The following is a 14,991-nucleotide window of genomic DNA, read 5'->3' as shown; positions in this document are numbered from 1 at the left end:
AATCAATTCAGTTAAAAAGCTGACAGCCAAGATTCAAGATCCGAGTGCTGTGCAATAGGGTGAGCTCCCATTCCTTGCTCTAGTTCCTGCCCAGCTAGTAGTTCGAAAGTATGCAATACAAATAGAAAAATAGGTACCACATCAATGGGAAGGTAACAGCATTCCATGCACTTCGATATATAGTCATGCTAGCCTCATGACCATGAAAATGTCTTCAGATGATGCTGGCTTCCTTGGATAAAAAATGAAAATTAGCACTGCCGTCTACAGTCAGACACGATTGGACCTCCTTATAATTTTATTTTTATGTGCTTTCTTATATTAATTTTCTGCATCCCTCCTCCTAAATAATTGTTATCTTACCCATTTATATCTTAATTCTAATCTGAACTAATATTTTAACACCATACAAGAACTTTTAGTCTAAAGGGTTAATATTTCCCCCATTTTGTTCTTATTTGTGTCCGAATCATCTTCCATCTGGGAGCTTCATTTTGCAGCTGTTTCTCCTTGGCTTCATTTTCAAGATCATTCCTATTCCAAGTACCATCAGAGGGAATCTTCTGATGGCTCAGCCAGTTTTATTCATAACCACCGTAGAATAATATTAATTGTTTCTATTCCTTGTGGTTTCAATCTATGTTTAAACGGAAATTCCTATTTCCATTTAAACTAAATTGAAATTATCAGCAATCCTGTGAAAAGCTTAAATGTCATTATGTTTTTAAGGCGGTTAGCTAATATCTTGATTTTAAAAAATTACTATGTCTTTCCCAGTTAAATTCCTTTTCCAGCTTGTGACAAAATAATGTCTCTATGAATGTCTCTAATGGACAAATATGAACTGTAAGAAATAAATTTTACCTCAAAGAATTTTTATTCACTAAGAAATTTAATTATAATATGTCTTGGTTTATTCAGCTTCACAAGCTTGGTATTACAAATTCTGTGTGCATGTATTTTTTTTCAGAAAAGTATAATTTTGGGAGGAAGTCATTAAGTCTTCTTACTGTGTAATCCATCAGGTTGCCATTCTCAACCTTTCACTAATACCTTTGATAGACAGCTTGTTTCATCTGTTATGACAATTAATGCCTGCCTCAAATACCCTTCTCAATCTTTTTTATACTGGAGGCACTTTTAATACTTAAGCTCTTAGTTTAATTATCTTCTTGAGCAATATCTTGTATTTGCCTTAGGGTAAAATAATTGATAGATATTTATTGCAACATTTTAGACTTTAGTGTTGATCAGTTTGGAAAGGACTGTGTGAAACTGCTGCTATTTTTAATATTTTAAGATGCTTCACTTCAGCCATTATACTCAAATACTTAGTCTTAATAACAATATTTCACAAGAAATAGAATAGAATAGAATAGAATTTTTATTGGCCAAGTGTGATTGGACACACAAGGAATTTGTCTTGGTGCATATGCTCTCAACGTACATAAAATAAAATATACATTTGTCAAGAATCATGTGATACAACACTTAATGATTGTCATAGGGGTCAAATAAGCAATGAAGAAGCAATATTAATAAAAATCTTAGGATATACGCAACAAGTTACAGTCATACAGTCAACATGGGAGGAAATGGGTGATAGGAATGATGAGAAAAACTAGTAGAATAGAAGTGCAGATTTAGTAGAAAGTCTGACAGTTTTGAGGGAATTATTTGTTTAGAAGAGTGATGGCGTTCGGGAAAAAACTGTTCTTGTGTCTAGTTGTCTTGGTGTGCAGTACTCTGTAGCGACGTTTTGAGGGTAGGAGTTGAAACAATTTGTGTCCAGGATGCGAGGGGTCAGTAAATATTTTACCCGCCCTCTTTTTGACTCGTGCAGTATACAGGTCCTCAATGGAAGGCAGATTGGCAGCAATTGTTTTTTCTGCAATTCTGATTATCCTCTGAAGTCTGTGTCGGTCCTGTTGGGTTGCAGCACCAAACCAGACAGTTATAGAGGTGCAGATGACAGACTCAATGATTCCTCTGTAGAACTGAATCAGCAGCTCCTTGGGCAGTTTGAGCTTCCTGAGCTGGCGCAGAAAGAACATTCTTTGTTGTGCTTTTTTGATGATGTTTTTGATGTTAGGTGACCATTTTAGGTCTTGAGATATGATAGAAGCTAGAAATTTGAAGGTCTCTACTGTTGATACTGTGTTGTCTAGTATTGTGAGAGGTGGAAGGGTGGAAGGGTTTCTCTTAAAGTCTACCACCATTTCTACAGTTTTGAGTGTGTTCAGTTCTAGATTGTTCTGGTCACACCACAAGGATAGTTGTTCAACTTCCCATCTGTATGCGGATTCATCATTGTCTCGAATGACTCCGATCACTGTTGTATCATCTGCAAACTTCAGTAGTTTAACAGATGGATCGTATGAGATGCAGTCATTAGTGTATAAGCAATGAATTAGTGTAAAAGCAATGAATGATCATTATTAGAATTTTAAGCCCTTTTCCTGAGTATCACTGCAATATTACGACAAAGGTCAATTAGAAACAGTTCTTAAATTTTAAATCCCCACGATATAAAGTGTCAGCTAGACAGAATAAACATAAATTTATCTTGAAGCTAGCAGATTAACACGCTAAGGGTCTCTTTAACAAATGTTACTCAAAAAATATATACCTTTTAAAATGATTTACATAGCTGTAGGTGACTTGTTACTAGTAGTGTATAATTGAGGAACAAAAGTAATAATGAATAAGAGTCATAGATTTCAGCCTCTAGACCAGTATTACTCTACAGACCTGAATCATTCACATTAGCGATTATTCCTGAAAGTCAGTACAGTGGTCCCTTGACTTTCGTGGGGGATACGTTCCAAGACCACCCGCGAAAGTCAAATTTCCGCAAAGTAGAGACACTCCTTTCCTTCCTTCCTTCCTCCCCCTCCCTCCGCCATTCCTGGTTTTACTTACCCCCAGAACCTGCAGGGGCAATGGGGCGGCAAGCTGGGGGCTTTGCTGCACTCGCTGCTGGTGTCTCCTTTGGCGGCGGCGGCAGCAGCACCTGTGTTCAGGGGCAGGGCAGGGAAGGGGAAGCTCAAGGCAAGAGAGATCCAGGCCAGGACTCGAAGCTGGAATTCCAGGCCGATCAGCTGGGAGGTCGGACACTACCACTAAGGGAGATGGCTTTGGTAGGTGGGGGAAGAAAAGGCGGCAGTGGGCGGCAGTAAGGCTCGGCTTCAAGTGGAGTGTACCAACACTCCGAGAATTAAAGGGGAGGGATCGGGAGGCTGGGGCGGAAGTGGAGCTTTTATTTAAAGAAGCAGGACGGCTGAGGGGGAGGAGGAGAGTTAAAACGCACAGTATTGTACATCGGGCGGCCACAGGAAAACCCATGGTGTTCAAAAAAACTCATAGAGTATTTTTTTTATTAATATTTTTTGAAAACCTGCGAAAATCGAACCCGCGAAAGTCACAGGACCACTGTAGTAGTGAATCTATGGTGAATCTATTGCTCTTCTGGGTTCCGGTGGGTTGGCCAGCTGGTTTTCATGTGCACAGGCATGACAAAAAGTGGAAGATTAGCCGGCCATTGCTCATGCACACTCCAGGAAGATTATCTTCCTAGAGTGCACGTGCACCGGCCAGCTGGTTTGGGTTTTGGTGCTCATGCATATGCGAAGACCAGCAACAGATGCGAAGACCAGCCAAAAAATGCAGAGAGGGGATCGCTTCCTAAGGAAGCAGAGCAAGATAAGCTGGGCTTTCCTCCCTCCCTGCCCCAGGTGGTCTGGAGCACCGGAGGTCAAGCAGCCAATGAGGGTGGTGTGGTGGTGGGGTGCTACCTGCATAGATGAGTCCATGGCCTGGATTCCTCCCTGCTGGGAGCCACCATTCCCTGGTTAGCAGCAATGCTCTCTGCTCCCCCACCTCAGCAGCGCCATGTACCAGCTGGAGGAGCTCCGAGTGTGCAGCTTTGCCAGGGCTTCTCCCCGCTAGGAGTCGCAGGCTGAGCAGCCGCAGCTGGCAGAGTTTTGACAGACTAGTAGCCCGTGAGGCAGGGTGGTGGGGAGGCTGTCTACCTGAAATTTCAGGGTGGCTGCTATAGAAGAGGCTTGTCATTTAGCAGTGGGTGTTCCCCTCCTTGCTGGAATGACATCCCCAATGGTCAGAGCTGACTGCAGGGCTGATATGCTGTTGTTTGCTCATTCCACCAGCTGTGCAGATCCCCCGGGCTGTGAGCATCACTGCCTCTCTCTGGCATTTCTTCTGCATAGCCCCACTGCCCTACAAGAACTGTGGCAGCTGGAGGGAGTAGGGCAAGAGGGATCAGCTGGCTCAGGTGCACAGGGTAGCATTTGCTGGCTGGGCGGCCAGTGAGGCCCTCAATGAAATCAAGTTTGATACCCCTTGGTTAGGGTAACAGACTAGAAACCAGCAGACTGCGAGATCTAGTCCATGCCTTGGATATGAAGCCAATTAGGTAGCCTTGGGCCAGTCATTCTCTTTCAGCCATAGGAAGCAGGCAAACTCTGAAATCTTGCCAGAAAACTTGTTGGGACGTGTCCAGGCAGTTACCAGGAGTCAACAATGACTGAAAGGTGCACATATACACATGTGTGTTTGCACGCACAGAAAAACATACCTTTGTTCCTCACACAAAATTCTTTCCAAAGAAATTTTTTTTGTCAACATTTCTTAGAATAGGGTTGTAAACTATGTTCAGCAAGTTTGATATTTAGACTTGATCAGTCTACATGCCAGACAGACACCGTAATAGAAACCACATATCTTGAGGATTGTTTGTTATATATTCTATCACATTAGTTCAAGCCTCTGCCCTAGCACAAAGAGTTTGCATTTTAAAAACAAAGCTTAGTTGGGCAGAATTTGTGCATAGAGTTAGGGAATTTTTTTAAAAAACTTCCATGTTTCCTGTGCCTCATAATTAATTTATTGACATCGGCAATTGGGAAACCAAAGAAAAAGTATGCAGAAGAACAGAAGAAAGTATGCAGAAGAACAGAAGAAGTAACTGTGGTGTTACTTTTGAACAATGGACCACAAATCTAGCTAGGACTCTTACGTAATTTCTTCCCTTCCCCCCCCCCAAATTTTGTGTTAAATGTCTTCATTTTTTCTGAAGAGATTATAAATATTACTTGTCTTTAATTTCCTGCTGTGTTAATTTGACTTCTGTTCCAAATGCAAGAAATTAAGTTAAATCACATTAAAATGCAAATATATTTCAATTAGTGCTATTCGGAGACTACTTCATTAGTCTTTAGAGAATTATATTCAGTGCATTTCCAAGTTTTACAACTCTAGTTAAATCTCACATTGCTAGCAAAGTCAGGAAATATGAATGACGTAGACTTCAACAGCATTTTTAATGCTGTAAATTAAAAATACATAATTGAAAACTGTTCCAAGTGATCTATAACAAACTAATTAAGATAGAGCGTCCCCCCCAAATAAAATGTGTCTCTTGCCTCTTAATGAGTTTGCTCCTGAATTTTTTTGCCCCTGGCTAATATCCACAATTTCTCACAATTGGAATCTTAATTTTTATCACTCTGAAATAGCCAGTAAAATAGTTGCTGTTTCTTCCTCTCAGACATCTTTTGTTTTCTGGCTTCCTGTCATCACCAATACCCCCTTATCAATAACCTATTAGCTATATAGTCAGGAGGGCTTTTTAGCAAGCAATTATTCCTGATGAAATATTGGACTAAATAGTATCCAGTGGAAAAGGAAATGTCACCTACTGAAGTAAATCTAGAAAAATGAAATTGAAGAATGAGGCCCCCAAGCAAAAAGGTATTTAAACAGTTGCTGGGGAAAGCAGAGGACAAATAGACATAACATGTATGCACACGACACATCTGGATTAAAGGTGAAAAGATATAAATTGCTGATTCGCTCACAAGCAAAAGCAAAATAAAAAATTCATGCTTTGAACAGGGAATGTCAAAGCAATGAACCAAGTTAATCTTGATGTTATCAGAACAGCAGTGTCAGGAATGGCCACTGACCTTCTGGGAATTAGCAAACTGGATGGATGATTTTATAGCGAAGAAAAGAAAATTATATTAAAAAATAGCAGAGCCGCTTAAATAAACAAAAGATGCTAAAATAATTTATGGGTCGATTAATTGTTTAAGTGCCATCAAATTGGTGTTGATTCTTAACAACCACATTGATAGATGTTTTCCATGATAATCGGACCTTAACTTCTCCTGCTGGTGCTACTGTAACTTGAGTCTATTACATTGCTGTGATTGTCCTCTATTTTTCTTTCCATCCACCTTTCCCAGCATTTTATGGTTACACAAAGCATATGGTTGGAAACATGACAAAATGTGAGTTAACTGCACACATTTTGAAGAAATGCAATATGACAAACCAGCTTCATAGTAAAGCTAGACCAATTCTCGAACACAGTTCACCTGTCTGGAACCCACACTGCATATCAGACAATACAATTGAGAGAGTCCAGAAATATTTCACAAGAAGAGTCCTCCACTCCTCTACTGAAAACAGAATGCTGTACCTTTATTTCACCAGACTTGAAATTTTGGGTTTAGATATCTTAGAGCTATGTCATCTTCAATCTGACCTAAATGTAGTTCATAAAATCATCTACCACAATGTCCTACCTGTCAATGACTACTTCAGCTTCAACCACAACAATACATAAGCACACAATAGATTCAAACTCAATGTAAACCACTCAAAACGTGACTGCAGAAAATACGACTTCAGCAATAGAGTGATCAATGCCTGGAATGCACTGTGCCTGGACTCTGCGGTTTCTTCCCCAAACCCCAAAAACTTTAATCTTAGATTGTCTACAGTTGACCTCTCCCCATTTGACAGAGATCTGTAAGGGGTGTGCATAAGCGCACCATTGTGCCTACCATCTCTATCCTATTGTCCAAATTTACCTGTATCTATGTACTTTATTTATTGATTGATTGATTAGATTAGATTAGATTAATTAGATTAGATTAGATTTGCCGCCCCTCTCCGTAGACTTTTGCTTTTGTTTATGTTCATACCAATACCTGCTATCTTGTACGTGTATAAATAAACAAATAAATGAAGGACAAGACAATCAATATCAGGGATTCAAGGAAATGGGAATTGAGCAGTTCTATGATGATTTGCAACACCTCGTTAATACAAAACCAGCAACATATCTCATTATAGATAACTGGAAGACTAAATTGAAATAAAAATTCAAAGTTTGAACCTGGAATAGTGGAAACTTTTATCTTTGTATACAGATGAAGTAGGAGACAAATAGCTGTGACAAATTTAGTCATAATACTATAGCAAATCTGTTTCTCAAGCAATTCTAAAATGCAATTGTACACATGGACATTGCTGCATAAACAACACTAAAATCAAATTGACTGTATGATGTGCAACCAAGTGGGTGGAGCTCTATTCAGTCAACAAAACCAAGACATAATGCTAACTGAAGCTTGGCCCTGATCTTCTTGTAAAATTTCAGCTTAATAAACCAAGTGATTGACAAGATGTAATTTAAATAATATTCTGTTATAAAGATAGAGAACTGAAATGCATTTGAATTGTATGTCTGAAGAATTCTAGATTGAAATTCACTCAAATCATTAAATGAAGTAAACAAAAGTATTACAAAATGTAATTTTCATAAGAAGACAAAATGCCTAGTGATAGATTGAAAATTGACTAAAAAAGGCAGAAAACAAAAGACAACACATAGAAAATTCCTGAAACTAAAAATCTTCTATGACCAAGAAGAGTCAAGGAAATCTATTTACACAAGCAAGAAAAAGAAAATGAAGATGGCAATTGAATAAAAAGAACAATATAATTCTTTAAAGTAATTACAGAAATCCAGGAAATTTTTCCTGCCAAGATAAGCATAATAGACAAGGCAAAGTTCTCCTGGAAAAGAAGGAACAAAGAAGAGTTAATTAAAATATGAAGCAAAACTCTCCAATCTTAAATATCTAGATAAGGTGGTTAAATACAATCACTGCTGACATGAGAATGAGCTTACAAAGATTCAAAGAAAAGGTCATTGACAGACAATCTTGGTGAATTGATGTACTCATTGAGCAATGGATCATGGAGGGTTGAAAGAGACTGATGAGCATCATATAACAAACTAATTTTGACATTTTTTAAATTTATGTGTCCACTAAGCTCTTAGAATTCCAAATTTCTTATTGCACCAAAATCTACCTATCCCATTCTGGAATGTCAAGTGTACATCAACGTTCTTGACATTTTTAAGAGAACCGTTACATGAATACTTCTCACTTTGTGTTCACATACTCCAGTTACTATGTTTTCATAAAAAAAAGATTATCTATTATTTTCCTGCTTGTTGCTCCACCTGATTCAGTGACACGAAAAGAAATAAAGCATATGGTTGGAAACATGACAAAATGTGGAGATAACTGCACACAATTTGAAGAAATGCAATATGACAAAGAACTTAATAGTCAAGCTCAACATTTATTTACTAATCCCATCATCATAGTCAAGGCTGTTTGGGAATGGATATAATAAAGAAAGCACTTCTTGAAACTCTCTTTGCTCCTCCCATTCCGGGTTTTAAAAGTCAACATCAAACCATGAATGGAGTCCAAAAATGCAGTTGGCAAATAGTTATTGAGATAATTGATGGTATTAATATTAGATTCTTTGAAATTACCTAAAGATATGTGTCAATAATACTTAATGGATTTCAGTTAGTATACGTGTAGCCTGGTAGAACAAAATGTTTCTCAATAAAGAAATATGAACACCAATAACAATATTATAAATTCAGACAATCTATGCACTCTTTTTATCTTATTATGTTTAATAAATAAGCCACTTGATTAGAAAAATAGAAATATGTGTTGGAATTATTGGTCTCTGGCTCCTCACCCCATACCTCTGTGTGTACATGATTGCATTACTCCTTATTTTTAAATATACAGTGTTCCCTCAACTTTCGCGGGGGATGCGTTCTGACACCACCCGCAAAAGTCGAATTTCCATGAAGTAGAGATGCGGAAGTAAATACACTATTTTTGGCTATGAACAGTATCACAAGCCTTCCCTTAACACTTTAAACCCCTAAATTACAATTTCCCATTCCCTTAACAACCATTTAGATTATTACTCACCATGTTTATTTATTAAAGTTTATTAAAAAAAATATTTATTAAAGGCGGACAAAAGTTTGGCGATGTCATATGACGTCATCGGGCAGGAAAAACTGTGGTATAGGGAAAAAACAGTGAATAATTTTTTAATTAATATTTTTGAAAAACCGTGGTATAGACTTTTCAAGAAGTTCGAACCCACGAAAAATGAGGGAACACTGTATCCACTTGGAATCTAAGTCAAAAATCTTTTTTTTTGTAGAACAATTTGGTATTTTTATTAGCCCCCAAGTAGCTTTTTATTTTCCTTCATTTGTATTACAGTTTTGCTTTGCATGTTTACAATACATACAGTATTAATTAACTTCATTTTTGCCTAAGACATTCACAAGTTTATCTATTGACTTGCAGGAACTTCAAAGAGACATAGAGAAACATAGCACTGGGGTTGCATCTGTCCTTAATCTCTGTGAAGTTCTTCTCCATGATTGTGATGCTTGTGCCACTGAAACAGAATGTGATTCCATTCAGCAAGCCACAAGGAACTTGGATCGAAGATGGCGGAATATTTGTGCCATGTCAATGGAAAGGCGACTCAAGTAAGTATTTAGTGAAAGTGTAGATGATTTTCCAGATTTTTTAGAATGGAATGAAATCTAGCCAATTCTTAAATTAAGCATCTGTTAAAGGATATAAGTTACATAGGTTAAGGGATAAAAGCTACATAGACTAGCATGTGACTTCCATATGGACCAAGCATCATTACATACCCTGTTTCCCCAAAAATAAGACAGCGTCTTATATTAATTTTTGCTCCCAAAGATGTGCTACGTCTTATTTCCAGGGGATGTCTTATTTTTTTTAATGAAGAAGTCTTCCACTAAACAATTAATTTATAATAAGCTTTAAATATGGTAAATTGGAACTATTACGTCTAGCAATCAAAAATTTAATAAATAGAAGCAACATATATCAAGCACTATCAATGCCACCAATTACTAGTTTAGGTTATAATTATTAAATTATAAAATATACACAATAAAATTATTCTAAAGATTATATAGATTCCTAATACAGTGGTACCTCGGTACTCGACCACAATTCGTTCCAGAAGTGTGGTCGAGAACCGATTTGGTCGAGTACCGAATTTATTTATCCCATAGGAAATAATGGAAATGGATTTAATTGGTTCCCAGCCCCTGTTAACTCGCTGGGAACCAATTAAATCTATTTTCTTTATTTACAATGGGATAAATAAATTTGCTATTCCAAGCTGCAGGAAAGGTGGGGGCTGCTGCAATCCCGGAAGCTTTGGGGGGCTCTTTCCTCATTGCTTCCTTTTATTACCCGTAAGCAGCTTAAAAAACTTTCTCTTTCCCTGTGGCTGCAACAGCGGCGGCTTCCCTTCCAGTAGCAAGAGCGCCGGGAAGTCACGTAATGAAGGGAAGCTGCTGGAGCGGCAGCAACTGCTGAGATGGCTCCGGCGGCTTCCCTTCATCGCGTGACGTTCCCGGCGCTGTTGCTACTGGAAGGGAAGCCGCCGCTGTTGCAGCCACAGGGAAGGAGAAAGTTTTTGAAGCTGCTTACAGGTAATAAGAGGAAGCAATGAGGAAAGGAGCCCCCAGAAGCTGCCAAGATTGCAGCAGCCCCCACCCTTCCTGCAGCTTGGAGCTCTTAGAGAGCTCCTCAGCCCCCTGAAGCTGCCGGGATTATATTTCGGATAATGAACAAAATTTTCACTGGCTGTTCGGTATCTGAATTTTTGTTCAGATACCGAAGCAAATTTTTGCCAAAAATTTTGTTCGTTATCTGAAATGTACGAGAAAGGAAGCGTTCGAGTACCGAGGTACCACTGTACTATAGTTGTAAATTATAATAGTTCTTAGCAAATCTTAATTAGCAAATCTTATTTATTATTATTTATTCATATAAGTACTTATTGATTAAATTAACCTTATGAAATCAATTATATCAAATTGTAAAACTACAGTATGCGTAGTTTTGGGGGTGTCTTATTTTCGGGGAAACAGGATAGAGATTCTGCAGTAAGAGCTAAAATTTATCTAAACATTTCAATGTTCTGCTTCCTGATATGAACTATATTCTGCAGAAAAATCAATTGCTACCAACCTGCTTTTCGTAAAGGATCTCTATACTGCACGAGTCAAAAAGAAGACTGTGAATTTATAGACCCCTCACATCCTGGACACAAGCTGTTTCAGCTCCTACCCTCAAAACGATGCTATATGGCACTGCACACCATGACAACTGGACATAAGAAAATCCATAATTATTTTATTCCAGCTCAAGCTCCCCTTGGCAAGTCCACAACATATGCCCAACAATTTTAACATTGATCCCCAGTGGGAAGCCAAATGGGTGTCTGAATGTGCAGACATTTATTTATTTATTTATTTATTTATTTATTTATTTATTTATTTATTTATTTAATTTGTATGCCTCCCCTCTCCGTAGACTCGGGGCGGCTAACAACAATGATAAAAACAACATGTAACAATCCAATCCAATACTAAAATAACTAAAAAAAACCCTTATTATAAAAACCAAACATACATACTATGCGTAAATTTTAAAGGCCTTGGGGGAAAGAATATCTCAGTTCCCCCATGCCTGACGGCAGAGGTGGGTTTTAAGAAGCTTACGAAAGGTGAGGAGGGAGGGGGCAATTCTAATCTCTGGGGGGAGTTGGTTCCAAAGGGCCGGGGCCGCCACAGAGTAGGCTCTTCCCCTGGGTCCCGCCAAACGACATTGTTTAGTTGACGGGACCCGGAGAAGCCCACTCTGTGGGACCTAACTGGTCACTGGGATTCGTGCAGCAGAAGGCGGTCCCTGAGATAATCTATCTAGACATAGAAGACATGTAAATGACCCGCAAAAAAGGTGCCAGGCTTTGAATTACCCACATCACCAGTGGACAATCCTGAATAGGATTTGCACCTCACATGGTGTCTGCCAGGAATCTCTGTATAACTGGGGCATAGTATCCTCCCCTCCTTGTGAGTGTTGGAATCCAATGTCGAACCGTAGATCACATCGTGGCTGGCTGAAAGCTGAGGGCATATTCTTCTCCAGTATCTGATTTTTAAAAAAATATAAAGAATGTTGTGTTTCAATGGTTAGATGATTTAGACATTAATATTTAAACATAGATCTTTTTGACATTTATATTTTATTGTGTTCTACTAATCTAGTTGAAATGTTAATTGATATTGCTGGTTGCTGTATAGCATGCCATATGCTAAATAAATAAATAAATCCAGCTCAAGCGGGATTCAGCCAATGAATTATGTTTCTTGTTAAAAATAGTTCTTGTCAAAAGTACTGTCAGCATGCCAGTATTGTTCAATACACTATTTGTCTACTTGGGCACGTTAGAATAGGCAACATTCTTTCTTTATTACAGTTGGTAACTGTTCTGCCACAACAGTAACTAGATTAGATACCAAATAATTTCAAGGTGAAATTCAGCCTCTCATATTTTTATCTTTGTTTCAGAATTGACGAGACTTGGAGACTATGGCAGAAGTTTTTGGATGATTATTCTCGCTTTGAAGATTGGTTGAACATTTCTGAAAGGACGGCTGCTTTCCCTAGTTCTTCCGGGGTATTATATACAGTTGCTAAAGAAGAACTGAAGAAGTTTGAGGTGATTTTATCCGTCAGAAATATAACCTGTTCTGATGCAGTCACGGGATCAGATTTATTCTATTGTATTAATTTAACTCTGTTCATTTTATTTCCGTGAAAGATCAAATTCTACCTTAGGACTTGGAGCAAAGGACTTTGAAACTTCAAAAATAGATCACAGATTGTTTCTCCTGCACTAAACTGTAATGAAAATGAATCAGTGCATTGGTCATTGTATGGCTACACTAATGCAATAATTTAACTTATGGCTTATGCCCAATGGCTCCTCCTGTACACAAATGTTACAATTGACTTTCACTGGGTAATTATGTCATCCCAATGAAAAAGCATATTCAGAGGTGGTATTCAGCCAGTTCTATCTGTTTCAGGCGAATCGGTAGGGCTGACTACGGGAGGTCCTACCCACCCGCCAGGATGTAAGCACATCCCATTTATCCATGCTTTCTAGGCTGTGCGTATGCACGGAAGGCTTTGCATATGCGCACACTTACATTTGCGAACGGGTAGGGAAGATAAGTGAATAGCACCCTTGAGCATATTACTCTTTTTTAGCAAGGAGAAGGTACCTATGGTTTCTTATTGTTGTGCTATTCTTTGGTTTGGTTTGAATAAGCCAGAAAGTTTCCCTTTCTGGCTCTTTGTGCCGAGGAAGAAACGTAATGCCACTTGGAAAATGGAAGCTTTTCCCATCTCTTCCTTTCTTTCAGTTGAGTCAGAGGAGAACAAAGGAAGTGGCAACTGCATCAGCCAAAGTTAATAGATGTAATGGAAAATATAATTATGACCATCAGAAAGGGAAAATATAGGAAAATGACATAAAAAGACATGATATTACTATCCAAATTATAAAATTTGTCCAGATAAATACATTCTGTTTTTGTTTCAGAGTAAAGATAATGGCCTAGGCTTGAACTCATCCTTAACAACAATACAAAATATCCTTTAGTGTACATTACAAAAATACCCTTTTTATATTTTATTTCTTTTAATTTTGAAACTCTCATTTTTTCTTTTTCTTACCATTTCAATTATTTCAAACCATTGTCATTATGTCTAAATAGGACTTATTCTTAAGATACCCAAAGATCCATTTATATGAATGAGTCAATCAATTTATTGGATAAAAACATTCCTTACTTTCCATTCCATTTCCCTTTTACTTAATGAGGAATCATGCAATTTACTCTATTAAATAAAACTCAACAAAGTATATTTTAGTAGATGTTAAATACGTGTTCATCTGTGAGCTTTTTCTATGTACTTCATGTCGTTTTCTTTCATCCAAATGCATTTCAACTATCCACTTAGGCTCCCCTAAATATGTGGTTGCTGCAGGTATCTTAAAAAAGATATTCAAGCAGATTTTTACTTGGCTTTTAACTTCGTTTACTATTTTACATGCTACAGTAGACATTATAGAATGAGAGGAAATAAAAGAAAACTCACTTAAAAGTTTATAAAGAGAAACATTTCAATATGCATGATAGAAGAAAAGTTGCATTCCAGAAATTTTATCTTTTGGATATTTTTTATAGACAACAGAGTCGTTTACAAAGGCAAAACAATTGTTGGATTTAAGCCTTGCATTTTCCAAAATAAATACAATGTTAGTTTTTATTTGAATAGTAAAATGTGATACATATTTGAAAGAGTTTGCTTTTTTGAAAAGTCTCAGCTAAAGTATAGTTAAATTGAGTAAACAAGAATTTCAGTATAGAAGCATATCATTGTAGGACAGTAGAAAACCTTACAGCTGCCATTCCTCTGGACAAATGTTAGCAACAGATGAAATTACACATGTGGTTGACTCAACATAAGCCTCCTTGTTTAAAATCTGTCCTCTTTCTTATTGATTCAAACAGGTGCATTTGCTCTTCTGGATTTGTTTTATTTATGTTTTTTGTTGTTGTTCAACTGAATTCTTCATATAATTTCCGCTGTAGCCTGCCTTTTTTTTACTTAATCTCCCCACCCATCTACCTTCTGCAGTGACATTTACATTGAGTTGATTGATCATTTATGAGATGAAGCCTTGGAAGATATTTGCTGCTTCAGATTACATAGCTCCCTTTTGTCCTTGGCTGCAACCTGCTGCACAAATGATTGTTTTCATTTTAATCCTGTTGAGTGCTTATAAAAATGAGCAGAAATAACTCAGTTAATGTCGATGGCCATGAATGTGCCTATAGATCATTTTGTTCTGTTACATCTGGTTATTCAA

The 14,991-nt window shown here is 37.6% G+C and overlaps 1 protein-coding gene across 2 annotated transcripts in view; it reads left to right on the top strand.

Moving 5' to 3' along the window:
• SYNE1 (spectrin repeat containing nuclear envelope protein 1) overlaps positions 1-14,991 on the top strand; it is a 354,964-nt gene that overhangs the window by 307,806 nt on the left and 32,167 nt on the right. For both annotated transcript variants that reach the window (XM_070733725.1, XM_070733726.1), the window contains 2 exons: positions 9,513-9,700; positions 12,618-12,768. In XM_070733725.1, the coding sequence (XP_070589826.1) occupies positions 9,513-9,700; positions 12,618-12,768 (339 nt within the window). The remainder of the gene's footprint in view (positions 1-9,512; positions 9,701-12,617; positions 12,769-14,991) is intronic.

This window comes from Erythrolamprus reginae, chromosome 1, assembly GCF_031021105.1.
Source record: "Erythrolamprus reginae isolate rEryReg1 chromosome 1, rEryReg1.hap1, whole genome shotgun sequence".
In the NCBI taxonomy this organism is placed as follows: Eukaryota; Metazoa; Chordata; class Lepidosauria; order Squamata; family Dipsadidae; genus Erythrolamprus; species Erythrolamprus reginae.
Note: the sequence above shows the minus strand (reverse complement) of the source record. Positions and strands in the feature narration are given on the sequence as shown.